This window comes from Salminus brasiliensis, chromosome 19, assembly GCF_030463535.1.
Source record: "Salminus brasiliensis chromosome 19, fSalBra1.hap2, whole genome shotgun sequence".
Lineage (NCBI taxonomy): Eukaryota > Metazoa > Chordata > Actinopteri > Characiformes > Bryconidae > Salminus > Salminus brasiliensis.
In genome coordinates, this window is record NC_132896.1 from 12,046,768 (window position 1) to 12,063,890 (window position 17,123).

The 17,123-nt window shown below is 41.5% G+C and overlaps 3 protein-coding genes across 4 annotated transcripts; 2 read left to right on the forward strand and 1 right to left on the reverse strand.

Annotated features, from left to right (window-relative positions):
* Positions 1–1,441: 1,441 nt before the first annotated feature.
* psmd10 (proteasome 26S subunit, non-ATPase 10) lies at positions 1,442–3,446 on the forward strand. The gene is made up of 5 exons (XM_072663617.1): positions 1,442–1,699; positions 1,850–1,948; positions 2,297–2,443; positions 2,589–2,755; positions 2,869–3,446. Exons 1-5 carry the CDS (start codon positions 1,586–1,588, stop codon positions 3,020–3,022), a joined length of 681 nt encoding a protein of 226 aa, XP_072519718.1. The 5' UTR covers positions 1,442–1,585; the 3' UTR covers positions 3,023–3,446.
* Positions 3,447–5,783: 2,337 nt separating this feature from the next.
* On the reverse strand, positions 5,784–6,479 carry LOC140541554 (uncharacterized protein C21orf140-like). The gene has a single exon (XM_072664242.1). The coding sequence runs from the start codon at positions 6,477–6,479 to the stop codon at positions 5,784–5,786; it is 696 nt and encodes a 231-aa protein (XP_072520343.1).
* Positions 6,480–9,555: 3,076 nt separating this feature from the next.
* xiap (X-linked inhibitor of apoptosis) lies at positions 9,556–14,561 on the forward strand. 2 transcript variants are annotated; one of them, XM_072664020.1, is made up of 7 exons: positions 9,556–9,672; positions 10,918–11,736; positions 11,841–11,940; positions 12,171–12,249; positions 12,739–12,778; positions 12,896–13,072; positions 13,304–14,561. In XM_072664020.1, the coding sequence occupies exons 2-7, from the start codon at positions 10,938–10,940 to the stop codon at positions 13,495–13,497; spliced, it is 1,389 nt and encodes a 462-aa protein (XP_072520121.1). In that variant the 5' UTR covers positions 9,556–9,672; positions 10,918–10,937; the 3' UTR covers positions 13,498–14,561. The 2 variants fall into 2 exon arrangements, with proteins under 2 accessions (XP_072520121.1, XP_072520122.1); XM_072664021.1 differs by having other exon boundaries at positions 10,921–11,736.
* Positions 14,562–17,123: the final 2,562 nt, after the last annotated feature.

Sequence of the window (17,123 nt, forward strand, 5' to 3'; positions counted from 1 at the left end):
TGCCGCTTGGTGTGCTGGCTGCTGTAAGATGTGCCGGATAGAGTGCCAACTGCTGTAAGATGTGCCAGGTGGTGTGCTGGCTTATTTTAAATGTGCCGATTGGTGTGCCGGCTGCTGTAAGATGTGCCGGATAGAGTGCTGGCTGCTGTAAGATGTGCCAGATGGTGTGCTGGCCGGTTTAAAATGTGCCGCTTGGTGTGCCGGCTGCTGTAAGATGTGCCGGATAGAGTGCCAACTGCTGTAAGATGTGCCAGGTGGTGTGCTGGCTTATTTTAAATGTGCCGATTGGTGTGCCGGCTGCTGTAAGATGTGCCGGATAGAGTGCTGGCTGCTGTAAGATGTGTCGGATGGTGTGCTGGCTGGTTTAAAATGTGCCGCTTGGTGTGCCGGCTGCTGTAAGATGTGCCGGATAGAGTGCTGGCTGCTGTAAGATGTGCCGGATGGTGTGCTGGCTGGTTCAAAATGTGCCGGCTGCTGTAAGATGTGCCAGATGGTGTGCTGGCTGGTTTAAAATGTGCCGCTTGGTGTGCCGGCTGCTGTAAGATGTGCCGGATGGTGTGCTGGCCGGTTTAAAGTGTGCCGGCTGCTGTAAGATGTGCCGGTTGGTGTGCTGGCAGGGTTAAAATGTGCCAGTTGATGTGCCGGCTGCTATAAGATGTGCCAGTTGTTATGCCGGCTGCTTTAAGATGTGCCTGTTGGTTCACGAAGTACCAGTTGGTGTGCCAGCCGTTTTATGATGTGCCTGTATATAGGGTGTGCCGGCTGCTGTAAGATGTGCCGGTTGGTTCAGGGAGTACCAGTTGGTTTGCCAGTTGTTTTATGATGTGCCATTTAGGGTGCCGGCTGATTTAAGATGTACTGGTTAGTATAGGGTGCGCTGGTTGGTTTAGCATGTGCCATTTGGTGTGTCGGCTGCTTAAAGAGTTGCCAGTTGGTGTGTAGACTTATGTACAATGTACCGGTAGGTGTGCCAGCCTCTTTTGGATGTGCCGAGCAGTGTGCCAGCTGGTTGATGTGCTGGCTGCTTTAGGACGTGCCGGTCGATGAGGTAGCTACTTTAAGATGTCCGGGTTGGGAGGCTGATTTAAGATATGCCATTTGGTGTGTCGGCTGTTTTAGGATGTGCAGATAGAAGACGTTTTGCTGCTGGTGTGCCAGAACAAATCAGCTGGTGTGCTGGCTGGTTTAAGAAGTGCTGGTTGAAGTGTCAGTCGGCACCGGGCATGCAGGGATACTCCAACTCCAATTGGCGTTATATAGTAGTATATATTGTCCTTGTGCAGTAGATTGTACATGACGTTCTTTGCGTGATAGCAATGATATAATTCTGTTTCATATTATTTAATTAATATGACTAAATTTAATTGAATTACGTATATAAGAAATCAATAACAAATTATGATTTAATTAACATTTATATAATAAAAGCTCGTTATTGCGGCGAACCCTGATATATATTTCAATAGTTTAAACGTTTAACCGGACCTTTATTTTGAAATTTGGACCACACCGGATACCGGAGTTTAGCGTCTGTTGTTTAGGCTGGCAGGGAGAGCGGGACTGGGTAGTTTTGTGTGAAGTTGGGATGGAGGCTTCAGTGTCTAATCTAGAGATCTGTAATTTAGCCTACACGGGCGAACTCGAGGAGCTGAAGAAATGTGTTCTGGCTGACAGATCTCTCGCCACGAAAACAGACCAGGTGTGTGACTCAGCGCGCCGGGGCTAACTCAGCTAAGCAGCTGTCTGCTGCAGTTCGTTACTGGGGAGTAGCTAGCTGACCAGTTTAGCAGGTATTTAGATACTGCCTTACTGGTTTATCTTACTGGCTTATCATTCCCGTTCCATTTAGGACCACAGGACGGCTCTGCACTGGGCGTGTTCAGCTGGACATGTGGACGTTGTCCAGTTTCTCCTGGATGTTGGAGTTGAAGTGGATCTTAAGGATGATGTGAGTCAGCAGCTTTCCCCAGATTCTCGGTCAGCCCTGCATGCCAGATGCTGTCAGTGTGTGGGTTATCAGAACAGTGTTGGAGAAAATGGTGGTTTACACTGCAAAGCTTCTATAATACTGGTGTGTGTCTCCCAAAAATGTTGTGTGGCTTCTATTACCTCCAGTTGTGGATGACGTCCAGTGTAGTAGCTTTTGTGCAGAAGTGAAGAAGCAAGTTTCAGATCCCATTTGTCTTTACCAATTGACTGAACTTGGTTTAAGGGGGGGGGAACCGTGTTCATTTGATTTTTCGGTGAACCGTTCCTTAAACCCCGTCCATATTTCATATGCATGGTATGATTTCAGGCCTCCTGGACCCCTCTACATATTGCAGCTTCAGCTGGGAGAGAGGAAATTGTGAGATCCTTAATAGCAAAAGGAGCACAGCTGAATTCAGTTAACCAGAATGGTTGCACCCCTTTACATTATGCTGCTTCAAAGGACCGATATGAGGTATTCTCTTTTTTTCCTTTTAAGATGTAGTTTCATGTTATTTGTGTCTTTTGCCAGTTAAAAAAGTGAAAATTTAATATTATTTAGTGTTATTTAGAATGTAGACATGTATGACCCTTTACCAATCAAATCTATACCTTTACAGATAGCATTGCTTTTGTTGGAGAATGGTGCAGACCCTAATGCCACAGATAAGCTAGAGTCCACCCCTCTGCATAGAGCATCAGCAAAGGGCAACTATCGTCTCATCCAGCTCCTTTTAAAACAGAGTGCTTCCACCAATATTCAGGACTCTGAGGGTAACACCCCTCTGTGAGTGCCGTTGCTTTATTCATACAGATACTGCGTCCGTTTGTGTTGTACTTAACATTATAGCATATTTCTATTGTCCCTGATATTATCTTTAACTCTGTCTGTTTTTCCAGCCATCTGGCCTGTGATGAAGAGCGAGTGGAGGCCGCAAAGCTCTTAGTTGAACATGGCGCCAGCATCTACATTGAGAATAAGGAGGAGAAGACACCTTTACAGATTGCCAAAGGTGGGCTTGGAACTTTGCTGCAGAGGATTGTGGAGGGCTGAAATAACCACTGACCAGCGCCCAGCTGGGGAATGCACTTGCGGCTTTCTGCTGAACGGCTCTGCGCAGATTCAGTGAGTAAGTATTGTACTGAAAGGATGGTGGACAGCGAAAAACATGGATAATAAAAGGAGAAGAGAACGCGTGCATTAGTGAAAGGACTTGCTGTGTGAAGCCTGAAGAGAAAAGTGTTTAGAAACATTTTCAGTTTTGTACTTGGAAGAGAATTATTTTAGATTTCATTCGTCTAGACCTAAAACATACAGTATACAGTATTTTTTTGTTGGTGTTGTCTCTAATCCGTTTGTTGGTTAAAGCTGACTGTATGGATCTCTTCCGTAACACAACTACAGTCATTTAGTTCAACATGCATACATGGTTTTAAAGAATAATAAAATAATAGGGTAATAAAAGATGAAATCCAAATGATATGATTGTGACTTTGATTTCCAGATAACTTTATATATAACATTATATATTCATATCACACCCAGGGATTAAACTGGGCTGAAGTGTGCTGGCACAGAGCTCCACCACCTGTTGTTCATGTGAATTGCAAGCGGAAGCTGGGAGTCTTAAGACCAGAGCACACCAAGCACATTCTTAGACAAACCCCAACCCTGTAATGTTGGCTGCTGTTTTAGACACCGGTCAAACCCCACTGAACAAAACAGCAGATCTTCATTATTAAGATGTATTACTATTAAAAATTGGGGAAGGATGAAGACTTATATGTTGTAAGCCCTTTTCAGACCGAATTCAATTTATTTGGGGTCCTGGGATAAATCTTTTTTGTGTGTGTTTTTAGGTTGTTTTTTTTTGTGGTATTTTGCCACTGCTGCGCTTCTATGTACAAGGTTTTTCTCCCCTTGCCCAAATACACTTATATACGCTAAAGGGACACTCGCATGTGCTGATCTATTCAGACTTGAATAACTGCAAAAAAAATATATAGTTGAACACTCAATATTTTCTGGTAATGGTTTATATACCAGACTGAATAGCAGACGATGCTGTCACACTGACATGAAGCATAAATAATTAAGTGAGAGTTTTTTTTGTTTTGTTTTGTTTGTTTTTGCCATTTCAGCAGTAAATTGAAGGCATATGGACTCATTCTGCTGATCAGAAACACATGATGTTCTTTTACAAAACCACTAAAGTTATCTAGTTTTTTTTTTTTTTTTTGGGGGGGGGGCGTTAGGAAATAATAATTCTTACCGTCTGGCCATGCACAATCAGACGGAAAAATCAATGAATTACCTGGTCAATAACAATCCCTTTCTGGGTCAGTGTGTGTGTGTGGAAGGGGGGGGATATATATAAATTCCAGTAATGTAGGTATTATATTTGTGGGGTGATTGAAGTATTAAGTTCTAGAAATGACTCCAAAGAACTTGCTGGCTTGGACTTTTAAGAGAAACCTGGTGACTTCATAATGAAACTGACTCATTCAGGGTTTTTTTTTTTTTTTTTTTACTTTCACATTGTTTGATTTGGTCTCTCTAGAAGATAGCGCTAGCAATAACAGCAGTGCAGTGTTGTTGGGGGTTTTTTGTTAATGTTTTTGCAGGGTGCCAGTAATTCCTGGAGGAAGTTTGAGCGTAATTCAGTCTCACTGTTTACGGAAGAATGGATTCCACAGTAAAAGATTTAGCCAGTATCAAATTCTCTATCATTTTACATTTGTTAGGTTTGGTGTTGTAAATAAATATACTCTGAATATATTCTGAATATACTCTTCACAGTCCACATATGGACATTATGAGAAATAAACAGGTTTGCATTTGTAAAAATGCCTTATCTAGTCCCTGTAGAGAAGTGTTGCCAAAAGAATAGAGGACTCTCTGGAGAAGAAAAACATTAACATAATGGCACCATGCTTAATGCCAGTCGTGGGCTAGAGAGGGAGCATTGAGCTGTGGAGTGGGGGAGCTGTGTTCTGTGGAATGACAGTTGGCGCTGTCATACTTTTGGGATGGGTTGGGGAGGTTGTGGGACGGTGAACATACAACATCTTGACCTCACTAACGCTCTTGTCACTGAAGGCAATCAAATCCTCACAGCAATGCTCCAAAATTGAGTAGGATGCCTTCCCTGATCAGTAGAGACAGTTATTCTGACTAAAGCAGGATCAAACTTTTTTATTTATTTTTTTATAAATACCCTTGATTTTGGAAGAGACGGTGAATGAGCAGGTGTCCCAATACTTTTGTGCATGTAGTGCACAATTGTACAGCATTTTGCACTAATACTATAAGGTATAGACTATATATTAATCTCAATGTAGGGATAATAGTGTCCATAGAAACCACCCTGAAAAAAAAAACAACCAGTTCCAAGTATGCATTATAAATATGTGTATACTCAACTTTGACCCTTTTCTCTATATAACATACTATGTACTCAAAAACTAGTTAGTATTACTAATTAGTCCACAGTTGGGACACACCCTAAGCTTTAAGTATTTCAGATTTGCTGCTTTTTAAATGAGGCACAGTACAAGGCAGCCAATCAAAACGGAAGTAATTTACATATTCCGGCCTTGAACACACAGGATATTTTGAAATGACAGTGTGTTTAATGTGAAGGTATAAAGACTAACTAACTATGGCTGTTTACAACACAGATAAACCCTACATCAATGTCACAAGTGGCCCTCAGGATAAAAAGGGTTGTATAATCAATAAACAAAATCCATAAACAATCATCAGGTAATAATTACCTCGTATTTATGTTTTTGTACGACGTCTTCATAGAAAATCATTGGTATTGATTCAGGTAGAGGTTTTCATTCTCCAACACTCTTGCTGTTGCACACTCCCATTTCTGCCTGGTCATCGTTTTCAGAGCATCATCTATTAGTTCTGGCAGGAAGATGCATTTATGTGAGCTGTATCTGTCACAGGCCTCCTCTGAGTAGTCTGATCTGTGATTGCTTATAAATCCCTTGACGGTTGACCATGCACTGTTGAGGGGGCTTAGATTTGCACAGTAGTATGGTATCTGTAGTAGTGCATGGCCATAGGATTGGGCCTCTTCTGGAGAACAACTCATTGATAGAAGCTGTACAGGCGCCATAGGGAAGTGGTGAGGAATCCTTCCACAACGCATTTGTGGGTTGACAATAATGGCACATTTCCCATAGTGAGCACTCAGCTCAGAGCACAGTTCCTGAAACGTGTCCTTTTTTGGCTTCGGAAATGAGTCAGTCGAATGAAGGAACAGCTTATAGTTCCATGGAACCCAACCTCTTTCTCGTCCTGCATGGATGACGTTCCAGGTGTGACGGTCTCTCAGCGCAGCCAATGGACTAGATGTTTCTCCTGTGATGAGGCTCTCTGATATTTTTGTTTCACCCACATAAACAAATCGAGAGAAACCGCTGTCTTGTAATTTTTGGAGGCTCTTGATGTATGCTGCGCACTGTGAGCCACCTTTGAATTTCTTCCACCACATTTGTTGCAACATATGATGTACTTTTCAGCACATGCCTGAACCCTGATAGGAATTCCTTTCACTTGCAGATGATGTCGGGCTTGGTTACGCTTAGAATATTTAAATGCTTAAGAATCTTATGTCACAATGCGCTTGTGTCACAATTGTACCTGCTCTACCACAATGAACCGTAGTTCCAGGAGATATTTGAGACCTGGTATTGTGTCACTTATCACGTACTTAATCTCATTAGGATAAGGATAGGATTCTGTACAATGTCTTCACAGAGATGTGTGTGCAACTCTTCACGCTAGAGAGCAAAAATAAACCAACCGCAGAGGAGATGGATGGATGGAAAAAGTTTAATATTGTGGATCATATCCTGCAACAATCAAAACAAATAAAAAACAAACAAACAGATCCAACAAGTCTGTTTTGATTATAGCCGCTGATTAACGTTGCAGTCTAGTGACCCGCTATGTTCCCAAAGTGCTTTTGCCGTCTGACTTTGTGCACACCCAGCAATGCTTGAAACCAGGAAACCCTATCTATAGAAATTTGCTCACTCCTTTCATGAAAAGCATTCCAAGTGGGTGTGAAGTAATCTTTCATTTATTTACAGGATTGTGGCCCAAATTGCTACAAGTGATGTAACCCAAATTTTAGTAAAGTTCCAATTCTTTTGTTTTTGTGATGCACTGAAAACATTTGGGTTTGAAATCAAAAGCTAAATTGGAGATGATGGATCAGAAGTTCACATCTTAAATGTACTATCTTTTATCAAGTGCGTAGTGACACATCTGCTCACGTAAACACGGCTTTATTTATATTGACTGATCTGACTGATTCTACTAGAACTCTGCATTTCTACTCAAACTCAAATAAAGAAATGTGGCTGGACCCTGTTCACACCTGGTCACTTCTTGTGACGAGTATCTAGACTGTATCCCGATAAAGTTTTAGCTACAGGCATTAAAACTGGTTGGTCAAGTGTGTTTCTGGTTTGTGAGGCTAAAATCTGAGTGCTGCAGGAGACGGCATATGCCACTCCACTCGTCGTCAATCGGCAATCAGTTGTTTATCCATTCAACCTTTTCATGTCCTGTGCTAAAGATGGTGATGATCTCGAAATTCACAATTTTAAATGCCATCGCCATCCATGATTATCTTCCTCACACACATGGGAAGGTGTTTCGGTTGTACTGGAAGCAGTTTTGGTTGTTGAATGTGTTTACACTGCTGTAACATGTGGCTTAAATGTGTCTCGGACCACCTCCTGAAGTGGTTTGAGTGATTGAATTTGTATCATTTGTGTCTTGGGTGTGTTTATACTTGCATTTTTATGTAGTTTGGTCTCATCCAAATTTAATTCTGACCCTGAAGAGACCAGGTGGAAACGATTTGGCCAACTACATGAGGTAATCAGATCTGGCGTTACAGAACACAGGAACAACCACGCCTGACACAGCCAGTCGTACAGCAGTTCATCACAAAGCAGCCACACCCGACACAGACAGTCGTACTGGAGTTCATCACAAAGCAGCCACACCCGACACAGACAGTCGTACTGGAGTTGGATAAATGACTTGATGTGACTTGAAATGAATTTTTAGAAACATCCATTAAACAGTTAAACATGAATGTCTACATTCATAGAGTAAAACAACAATGACTAAAAAACACGCTGCCAGTATGACAGGGGGCTTCATCAGGGGAAAATGTTTAGACTGGGGAAAATGTTCCACCTTTTAACTATGACTAGACTTGGTAGTGAAATGCGTCTCCAGTTAGTCAGACCGAAATCCGATTGCTATGTGTGACTGAATGTGAAAATTTGCTTGTTGCGCAGCAATTATAATTATTATTATTATTATTACTGGTGTTTTGGTTGTAGTGGGAGGGGTTTTGGTTGTTGGATGTGTTGGATGTGTTTACCCTGCTATAACGTGGCTCAAATGCGTTTTAGGTGAAGTCAAAGGTTTGGTGATGTCCCTGGGTCGCTGAGGTCATCAGGCTGGTATTGCATCAGCAAGTTATATGCAACCAAATACAAAAGTGTTTTATACCTAAAATGACTTAATTACTGTTCCTATGATTTTACATTGTGGAATTCACAGTTCTACACTTACCAACACTTGCATCCCCACAAAAGTCCACTGATAAAAGGGGAGCCAAAAGAGGATGTGGGTGGTTGTAGGTTTCTCTGTGCATCACAAGGGTTGCAAATGGGAAAATGAACCTTTACCACAATTTCCACTGTTTTTAAGGAACTTATAAACCACCCACTTTTAAGGAAAATAAAACCACTGATGCACTTTTCTTTGCTCTAAGTACAAAACAGTGTTTACATTTAGGCAGATAATCCCCTGCTCATCGAATGACCTAAAGCAGCGAGACACCTAACATGTACTGGCCAATCCAACAGTTTCAGGAATTCAGGAAAATTCAGTTTTGGGGGGGAAAGAAAAAGACATGTTATTTGATTACTTAAAAGGTTTCAGGCTTACACCGATCAGCCATAACATTAAAACACCCTGTCTAATACTGTGTAGGTATTCGACATCTCTTCACAAGACCGAGCCAGCATGAACCTTTCCAGCAGTTTGTGCAACAGCAGATCTTCTGTGTGATCAGACTGGACGGAAGTGCTCTCGCCTTTGCGCACCCATGACCCTGTCACCTGTTCTCTTAGGCCAACTCAGAAAATCTGCCCAGTCAAATCGTCCATATTTATAGATATATCTGTTGAATCGTGCTAAAGAATCGTGTCGAGTTGTCCTGCCTGTAATCCACGAGGCAAGATTGGCCTTTTTCCCCATTTCCAAAAAGCAAAAAAAAAAAAAAAAGGACTAGGAGTGATGTGCGCATGCGCAGTACTGTACATACCTGCAATACCTGCAAAAAGTCTAGTCTAGTCTTTACAGGTCCTTATCAAAGGCACTCAGATCTTAAAAATAATTAATCAATTGTAAACAGACCTGAGCAAGTGACACTAATGTGAGTCCCCGATTTTACTTAGATAGGTGGAAACAGGGAATGTGCCAAAAAAAAGCGACGGTGGGCGTTTCCATGCAGTGTCACTTCCGCTTCGTCCTTCTTCTTCAACGTTCACGGAGGAGCCATAGCAGTACAGTCTTTCAGACCAGCAGCCCAGTACACAACACAACACAGCACAACAGGACAGGACTGGATTCATCTACCTGACCCGCAGAAGGTAAGATAACGCTAGCTAACGCCGGTGGTTCTGCCTCTGTACAGTGCAGCTGGCTGGTCCGCTCAAGCTAGCGCTAGTTAGCAGCAGTGCGAGCCGTCCGCGCAGCTCCAACAACACTGCTGACAGACCGAGGGTCGACACTCTTCACCGGGCAATGGGCACACCTCGACCGACTGCTTTTAGAGAGACTAATCCTGCTGACCAGGCGCGAAAGAGCTGGCTTTTGTTGTATTGTATTGTTTTTGTTTTTTTTCTAGGGGTGTAGCTCATCTCTACCTAATCCAATTAGCTATATCCACTAATTAAGAGCTTATGTGTGATCAATAAAAAAAAAAAATGGCTATAGATCATTAACTTTTACACATCAGCTATCTGACTGACTGTGTAGGGAAATGAGCGGGGAAAGGGAAAAGGAGAGGGAGGAGGGGGGTGTCCCAAAACTAAACTGCAAGCTAAAAAGCGAAACAGGTGCTTTTTATGTGTAGGTGTGTGTTAGTCATTATCCACATTTATGTTAATAATATCACGTTGGGAAAATACTACTTTTCGGAATTTTTTTTTTTTTTTTTTTTTTTTTTTTTTTTTTTTTTTTACACATGACTTTTCCCCTCAACGTTTTGTTATTTAGAGAAATGGATCTATAGATATGCCTCAGTTTTATCCTTCTTAGATAGCTTGGTTTAATCGCTAGGCTGTTTTTGCCTGGCTTCAGATAAAGGTTCATTCTCGTTTAGGTGTGAACCTGCCCTGCGGTGTTTTAGACCTCTCAGCACATGCTGGGGGCGCGGTGTGCATGTGACTCCACACTTCTCCAGGATTTAAAGGAACACTATTCCACAGTAGAGCGAGTTCAGCTTTAGGATGTCTGAAATATGTGCCTAGTTCTGTGCATCGATTGCTGAAAGCACTATTTTGTGCCTTAAAGCTAATCTACTTCATTTACTGTGAAGTGTGAAGCTTTCCCTGCTGAAAGTGAAAGTGAGACCTAGATTTCTAGGTCCATTGTTCATTCAAGCAGACATTTTTGAGGGTCTTACCAGGAAATGCCCTTCCTAATGCAGTTTCGTTCTCCCCCAGCCCCCAGTCTGTTTAGCCCTCCTAATAAAAAAGACATATTTATCAAATCATTTATTGGATCATTTGGTCACTTCAAATACAGGTTCATTCAGGAGGTGAATGTTTTTTCACAACCAGTGCGGTGATTGTTTTTTTTCTTTCTTCTTCTTCCTCTTCTTCTCGTTTCAGCAGACACACTCACATTTATAATGGCTAATTTTAGTTTTGCTGGCACACTCGAAACGGATGATGGATCGCAGGACTGGTCAGCAATGAGAACGAGGCTAAACTCCTTCCAGGCCTTTCCCCATGCTCAAAAGCTTTCTGCTGAGAGGTTGGCCCGGGCCGGGTTCTATTTCACGGGACAGTCTGACCGGGTGCGCTGCTTCAGCTGCCAGAAGACTGTGGAGAACTGGCACCAAGGGGACACCCCAGTAGAGAGACACCGCGAGGTCTCGCCTGCCTGCAGGTTCCTCAGCTGTGCTCATAGGAGGAACCTCTCCAATGGTCATTCCTCTGAGACCAGCGGCTCCGCCTACGACGAAGAAGCGGAAGACATCGAATTCAGACTACGCACAGGAGAGGTTGTGGACGAGTCCCCGTACCCGATGGTGCCGCATATGAAGAGCGAAGAAGCACGACTCAGGACATTCAACAACTGGCCTTCTTGGTCCCCGGTCCAGCCCAATGATCTGGTGCAGGCTGGGCTGTTTTATGTGCCTGAGACAGACAGGGAAAACGACCTGGTGCAGTGCTTCTGCTGTGGAGGCATGCTGTCAGGCTGGGAGGAAGGTGACGATCCCTGGTCTGAACATGCCAAGTTCTATCGGAATTGCTTCTTCATCTTGGGGCATGATGTGGGGAACATCCCTTCTGAGTTGGTCAGACAGGGGGGTAGTGGCAATCGAAGCTCAATGGAAACCTTCGAGGGCCGCCTTGACAGCTTCAGAGACAGACAGCATCCCATCAGCCATGAAAGGCTGGCTAGAGCTGGCTTTTACAGTACAGGTACCTTCTGCTGTTTGGCCCTTTCATTCCTTCCTTCTTTTTTTTTAATTCTTTCCTTCTTTTTGTTCATCCAGCAGCTGTTTTACTTTTTCTGTATTATCCAGGGGAGCGTGACCGTGTGATTTGCTTTAAATGTGGAGGAGGTCTGAAGGACTGGCAGCCAAATGAAGATCCTTGGGAGGAGCATGCCAGGCACTATCCAGGGTAACTGGCTAGCTCATCAATATTTACAAGCACATGCTGAGTAGTTCTGTTTTGACTGCTTCAAAATTGTTAGTTTGATATACAAGCACTATATATTAGGTTTGTAAGTTAGCATCCTACCTAAAACGCTCACAGTGGTCCTGTGTTGTGGATCTGCCTAAAGATGAGTTGAATGTTTCTGAATAATTTCCATTTGGTAACAAAAGCATGTGCTTTTTTTCCACGCACAGGTGCAGTTTCTTGCTTGCAGAGAAAGGACAAGAGTTTGTCAACAGTGTGCAACTGAGTAACCCTAGAGGCCACCATCCAGTAAGTGTAACACTAAACACTCAGCAAAGTGTGACTGTAATATGCAATTTGCAGTTGACCTACACTTATACAGACAAAATTATTGGGACACCTACACAATACACCATACAGGAGCCCCTTTGTAGCTCTAACAGCAGTTGTGGAACTCGGCGAACCCACTCTGTAACGTTACTGTAAGTGAGTTGCTGTTCCTGAACTTGAGTTGCTGTTCTGCTTTTCAATAAAACCACTCTCAGTCGATCATGGAATATCTAGGAGGGAAGAAATGACAGTACCACGCTGGAATTCAATGAGCTCTTAAACACCCATTCTTTCACTAATGTTTGTAAAGACAGACTGCATGGCTGTGGGTAATGGGACTGAATCAAACACTTGAATTCAGTGATTAAAAGGTGTGTCCCAATACTTTTGTCCATATAGTGAACTTTATTATAAGCAGGCATTGTATGTTAATTCTGATTATTCATAATTGTATTCTTTTCTCCCTAGAATGCAAGTAATGAGAATGGATTCTCCAGTCATGAGAGAGGCAAGTACATCTTATTTTAATGTTACAACTGAAAATCAGCATATATATTTTATATGTATATATGTTTTGGATTTGTTGGATATGTCTGACATCTTATTTTGACTTTCTCCTTAACAGCATCAAATGTAATGCAGTCAGAAATTGCTCAGAAAGCTGTTGAAATGGGTTTTGACCCGACAAAAGTGGAACGTACCATCTTAGAAAAGATTCGTCAGAGCAGTAAAGGGTACTCAAAAGTGGAAGATCTCATTCAGGACATCACCAGCAATGTGTTTGATAGTGAAGAAGCTAAAAGTACGTGCATTAGTCCACTAAGGTTTCTTATACAAGTGTCTTTCTGATCTGTGGTTGCTGTGCAATAAATCAAACTGTAATAAAGGTAAATACAATCTGTTCAGTACTTGACATTTTTATACATGGACTCTATGAAAGTCATACAGTCACACTTACATTTTTCTGTGTAGGGCTCCTTACTAATCCAATTTCTGTTGTGTAAATGGTGTTATTTTTCTTAATCCTTTTCAGTTGAGGACCCTTTGAAGAAGCTGGAGAAGCTCCAACGGGAAAAGCTCTGCAAAGTTTGCATGGATAACGACATTTCCATTGTCTTTATCCCATGTGGACACTTGGTCACCTGCCAGAGGTGCTCCGAATCTGTTGAGAAGTGCCCTATCTGTTGTGCTGTCATCACTCAGAAAATTAAAACCTATAGCTCCTGAATCCTAGATTTCAACTCTAAGTCAAACTCTAACAGAAAAGCTGCATTCACAATCAGTTAGTAATAAGCATTCCGCAAAAGTGCACATATGAGTATATTTCATTAAAGACTTGTAAATGGATAAGTAGAGATAACAATTATATTGTTATATATTATATTATGATGAGTAATTTTGTTTGTTTGCCATTAAATACAGCAAAGATGCACAAGAGATGGAAAAAAACTAATTATGCTGAAAGGGAATCATAAGACATTTTTACTCACTATTCCTACTTTGTGTTCAGCCCACATAAACATAGGGCTGTTTACTAGAGTGTCCTGTGAGTAGGAGTACTTTATAGAGTAGGTACTTTATGATGGTAATTACTGTCTTCTGTCTGTGGGCAAGTGGGCCTCAGAGCAAACCTGGCCTATGCACACAACGAGAACATGGCATTCTTTACGTGGACTCCCAATAATGAGCGGCATTGCCAGGAATTAAACTGCAGCCAAACTCTGCATCTGCAGAAAAGCAGTAGACTGCAATCAGGTGATCTTAACTGGTTGAGCTTTCATGGAGCTGCTGTAAAAGGGATTTCATTGGAGAATCCCAGCTGACAGTGAAATTTACTGTCTAAAAGCACGGCCATGGAAATGCATATTTACGGCACAGTGAAGTTTAATCTCCACTCCTGTAGACATAGTGTTTTGTTAACAAAGTGCATTTCTCCAAAATGTAATTATTCTATATTTTTAATAACTCTGTTCATTGAATAACTTATTTGAATGCTGTTTTGTATTATGCTTTGTTCTCTTTGTATATAATGTGAGTAGTGCTAAAATAACTTCTTATTGATTATTTATGCAAATAGCTGTAATGCTAGGGGAGGTTTTGTGGACACAGATAAAATCTAAACCTACATGAAAGGAGATTTTCAAGGTGAAAAAAAAATCCATTGCAGTTTAGATTAAGGCTGAGCTTAATTCGTGTCCACAAAACCTGCCATATAAAGACTTTTATGTTTTTTCAGTTTAATCATGTGAATTATATCTGGACAATAAAAGTATAATATATATTTTACCTCATGCTGGTTCAAATTCATTTCTGTCTTTGTTGGGTGAGCCTCAATGGGAATCACAAAATCAGCAAACATTTGTCTCTGTACCAATACTGCAGTTTTTAGGAACAAACAAACATTGGCTGAAAAATATCTGCCAATATCAGGGGAAGGGGGGCTGACAAAGTTTTGAATATTGAATATTGAATATGTGATGAAACCAGCTTAGTAAATAGGTAAGAGGAAGAAGGTTCCTGTGAAAGTGTTTGTGCATGCAGTGAAAGCTGCTTGTATGCTAATGAGACGGGCAAATCAAAATGCCATATGATCATAGGCCGAGAACTGAGCAGAGTCAAGAGGGTGGTGTATAGTTCCACTGTGCAACCCCAGATAAAAATGTTTGATTAGTGGAACGTTACAAATTTGGATCTCAGAACGTTTAATGTTTCTATTTTATCTATTTATTTTTACGTTAAATATTTGTTTATTCTTATTTGAATTTGGGCGCTTCACAGTAGTTAGGCATATTTCAAAAAGTAATGCAAGTTCACGATTCAACTTTTTTATTATTCATGTAAATACAGAACCAATTTGATTATAGGTTTAAATAAATGCTTCAGTTCTTAAGTTTGGAAAAGATTTGATGTCACATTTGGTTAAATAGATCAGAGTGAATTCAGTGTGATTCTGTAGCAGTTTTATCAGCGTTTTTGTTGTGTTTTTGTATTTTTGGTTTTGGGAAAGATACTTCAGATGTTTTTGTAAAGCTTGTTTTTGTCTAACCTAGAATTCTGAGAAACTAATTATAACGTAGTGATGCAAACCATTACTACGTTACACATTTTCAGAACGTTCCTTGAACAGTACTTCTGCAACGTTACAAACTAACCCATCTGTAACTTTTTAAAAACACTGCTGAACCCCTATAACGCTCTCTGCTAGCCAGGGCATTGCTTGCACAAACTTAATCTTCATGGAAGAGTCACAAGAAGGAAACTTTACCCGCGACCTACTCATGAAACGTGATGTTAGAAGTACGCTACAGAACGTCTAGAGAAGGCAGATGAGTTTTGCGAACAAGTGCTGTGAACTGATGGACCCTAAATAGGACACATTTGCTTAAACCAGCAACTGTGCTTTTAAAGAAAAAAGGAAAACTGCATTTCATGAAAAGAACACCTTACCCACTGTGAAGCATTGAGTTGCTTTGGAGTTGTGTTGCTGCCAGTGGCACTGGCATTATTGCACAGGTGGAGGTGGATTCCACAAAATAACAGCAACTCCTGGATGCAAATGTCAAGCCATCTGTTGAAAGGCTGAAGCTGAGAGAATGAAGGTGTCTACAACAGGATACGGATCCCAAACACACCTCCAAATCCATCACAGACTACCTGAGGAGACACAAACAGGAGCTTTTGGAAAGACTGGCACAGTCCCCTGACCCAAACATCACAGACGCTTTGTAACAGACCTTGATCTTGCAGCTGTTCCTGCAAGACAACCTAAGAAAATAGAAGTAAAGCATTTTGCAAAGCAGAGGAGATCAAATCCAACTACATTAACTGAAAGACTTTAATGGGCTACAGAAAGTGTTTGCAAGCTCTGATAATTTCTGCCAAAGGGGTGTTATGAAGTACTTCTAGGACATTCTGGAGATTGATTCCAGATTCCCTGTTTACATGATGTGGAATGGTTTCAGGTCCAGTGCTATATGGTATTCCACTTCAAATGCAAGCCTCCTGCACTTTGGCAAAAGGATGGTGCACTAAATTCAGGGTTGTTGTAAATTGACACTATTTTCCATGGAACAAAATCAGCAGTATCAGTATCTGATTACACCGCTTCCTAATGGTACCGAGCACAGAAATCCTTCTGTAAGGAGTACAGTGAACGTTATCTGATTTTGTGTTAGGGGGAAAAGGCTTCTATTTCCTACAATGCAAAAAGTGTAAAGAAATAGAACCTCATTTGCTTAAAGTATAGTTTAAGGCCTTACTAAGAGTGCTGGTGAGGTCTTGAGGAAAGGACATTTATCTAGGTTCAGCATGGGGGGGGGGGGATGCCTCTTCCTAGGCCTACATTCATGTGAAGAAAATCCTGAATTTCTGGTCATTGTCCAGGTGTACTCTGGCAAACTTTAGTCCTGCCCTGAAGTTCTTTGACGGCGAAGGATTCAACCAGAGGTCCCATGGTGACATTTTAAGACTGTCAGAGTATCCTCTGGTCTGCTCTTGGGCTGAACTTTCTGAGACTGCCTGACCTGACCATATTGTTGGCAGTTGTTTCACTTGTAAAATATTTTTTGGACATTGGAATTGTCCTGAGATCTTTTTTAAATCCACTCTCAGACTCTGTAGATATGAGCGTCTACAGCCTACAGCCTCAAGAGCTCTATGGTTCTGGCCATAGTGATCCCACTTACTTCACTACAACAATCAAGAGTAAACCAAACTAAATGTCTGAGGTTTAAATAAGACAGGCTCCTCTAAAATCCCTCTTGAACAATGTTTTAATCATTTGCTGCAGATGTGGTGAACCCGATTCTAATTGTAGGAATCTTTAAGTAGTAGTAAATAACTTCTCCATCACA